General features: G+C 48.0%; 1 protein-coding gene across 2 annotated transcripts in view; it reads left to right on the top strand.

Annotated features, from left to right (window-relative positions):
* LOC102812092 (taste receptor type 1 member 1-like) overlaps nt 1-1,639 on the top strand; it is a 12,879-nt gene that overhangs the window by 2,871 nt on the left and 8,369 nt on the right. For both annotated transcript variants that reach the window (XM_006873109.1, XM_006873108.1), the window contains exon 2: nt 358-664. In XM_006873109.1, the coding sequence (XP_006873171.1) occupies nt 358-664 (307 nt within the window). The remainder of the gene's footprint in view (nt 1-357; nt 665-1,639) is intronic.

Here is a 1,639-nt window from a genome sequence, read left to right as displayed (position 1 = left end):
ATAGTTCTCCTCTGACACACATCATGTCATCATAAGTCAGAGTTGATGTAATGGCAACTGCTTGGTAGATTTAACCACAGAAGAAACGATCACATGGTTGTAACATTTGTAGTGTCTGGGTGATGGAAATGGTGAAATTGCTTAGCTGCTAGCCAGAAAGTTAGAGGGAACTTACCCAGAGGTGCCTTGAAAGAAAAGCAATTCTGAAAAATCAGCTACTGACAACCCTATGGAGCACAGTTCTGCCCTGACCCACGTGGGTCCTCATAAAGCGGAGAGGAGTGAATAACAATTGGTTTTGTAGAGGATGTCCCTAGGGTCTGTCCTTTCCTGTTCTCTGGCTTTATTTACCTACAGGCCCAACAGCTTCAATGGCCACGGCTACCACCTTTTCCAAGCCATGCGACTTGCCATTGAGCAGATAAACAACTCCACATCCTTGCTACCCAACATCACCCTGGGCTACGAGATTTATGACGTGTGCTCAGAGTCCGCCAGTGTATATGCCACACTGCGTGCTCTCACCCTGCAGGGGACACAACACATAGAGATCAGAGGGAACCTGTCTGACTACACCCCTATGGCAGTGGCTGTGATTGGGCCTGACACCACCAAACATGCTGCCACCGCCGCAGCCCTGCTGAGCCCCTTCCTGGTGCCCCTGGTAAGCTGGGGTCTTGGCTGTTTGCCCATTTTCCCCTCTGGAAGTCCAGTGTGAGCATGATGGGTGGACAGGAGACCAATCTGGCCGTAGGCTCAGATGGCAGAGGTATTTGTCCTCTGTGACCACCTTCCCAGCATTTCTTCCTTATCCAAATGCTGCTTCCATCATCATGGAGAATGCTGTTTTCCTTTGAAACTACTGCATTTGACCAAACATCCTTTGCCCTTTACTCTCCTCCCAGCTGTTCTATTACCTTCCTTGAGAACTGAGCATCTTTAGCTTCCCACCCATAAACACATCTATCCCCTTCTTTCCTGCTGACAGAGATGATAACAACCCTCACTTACACTCAAACCCATCCTGTCCCCCTCTCCTTGGCCTTGTCAGTCTCTCTTTAAGGCTCCTACTCAGCCTATAAACTTTCTTGAACTCCTTTTTGTCCCGCAAACCCTTCCAGACAATTCTATTCTTAGCATTATCCACGCGATTTCTCTCTCTGTCCCTTTCTATTGAAACTTCTCAGCAGAGTTTATTCTGGCTTGCGTTTTCATTTGCTCTTGGACTCTGCGTTCAGCCCCCACCACCCTGGTCTTTGCTGTGATCTGGAAGGCCTTCTAAACCCCCATGTCATGAGTACTTTTCAGTCCTTGTTTATCATGTGTGGCTTCTTTGTGACATCTTGGTCACCACCACCCCTGCCCCTATCTCAGTCTCTGAGGAGGCCATGATTCCCTGAACACAAGCTCATTCTCCTCCTTCCTCTCCTGATCCATTGCAGGCCATAGGATCATGGCTTCACTTCCAACTTTTAGGCACCAAAGCCGAGCTCATATTCAGATGCCCAGTTGGTCCCAAACTGACCTCACTTCCCTATACAACCAAACCCTCTTTTCATCTTTGTCTTACATAACTGGTGCTACTATAACCTGTATGCTGAGCAAATAATATGAGAAGCTGGGTTCTATGAAGAAAAAC

Source organism: Chrysochloris asiatica, unplaced genomic scaffold (genome assembly GCF_000296735.1).
Source record: "Chrysochloris asiatica unplaced genomic scaffold, ChrAsi1.0 scaffold00223, whole genome shotgun sequence".
Lineage (NCBI taxonomy): Eukaryota > Metazoa > Chordata > Mammalia > Afrosoricida > Chrysochloridae > Chrysochloris > Chrysochloris asiatica.
This window is presented reverse-complemented; position numbering and strand designations above follow the sequence as displayed.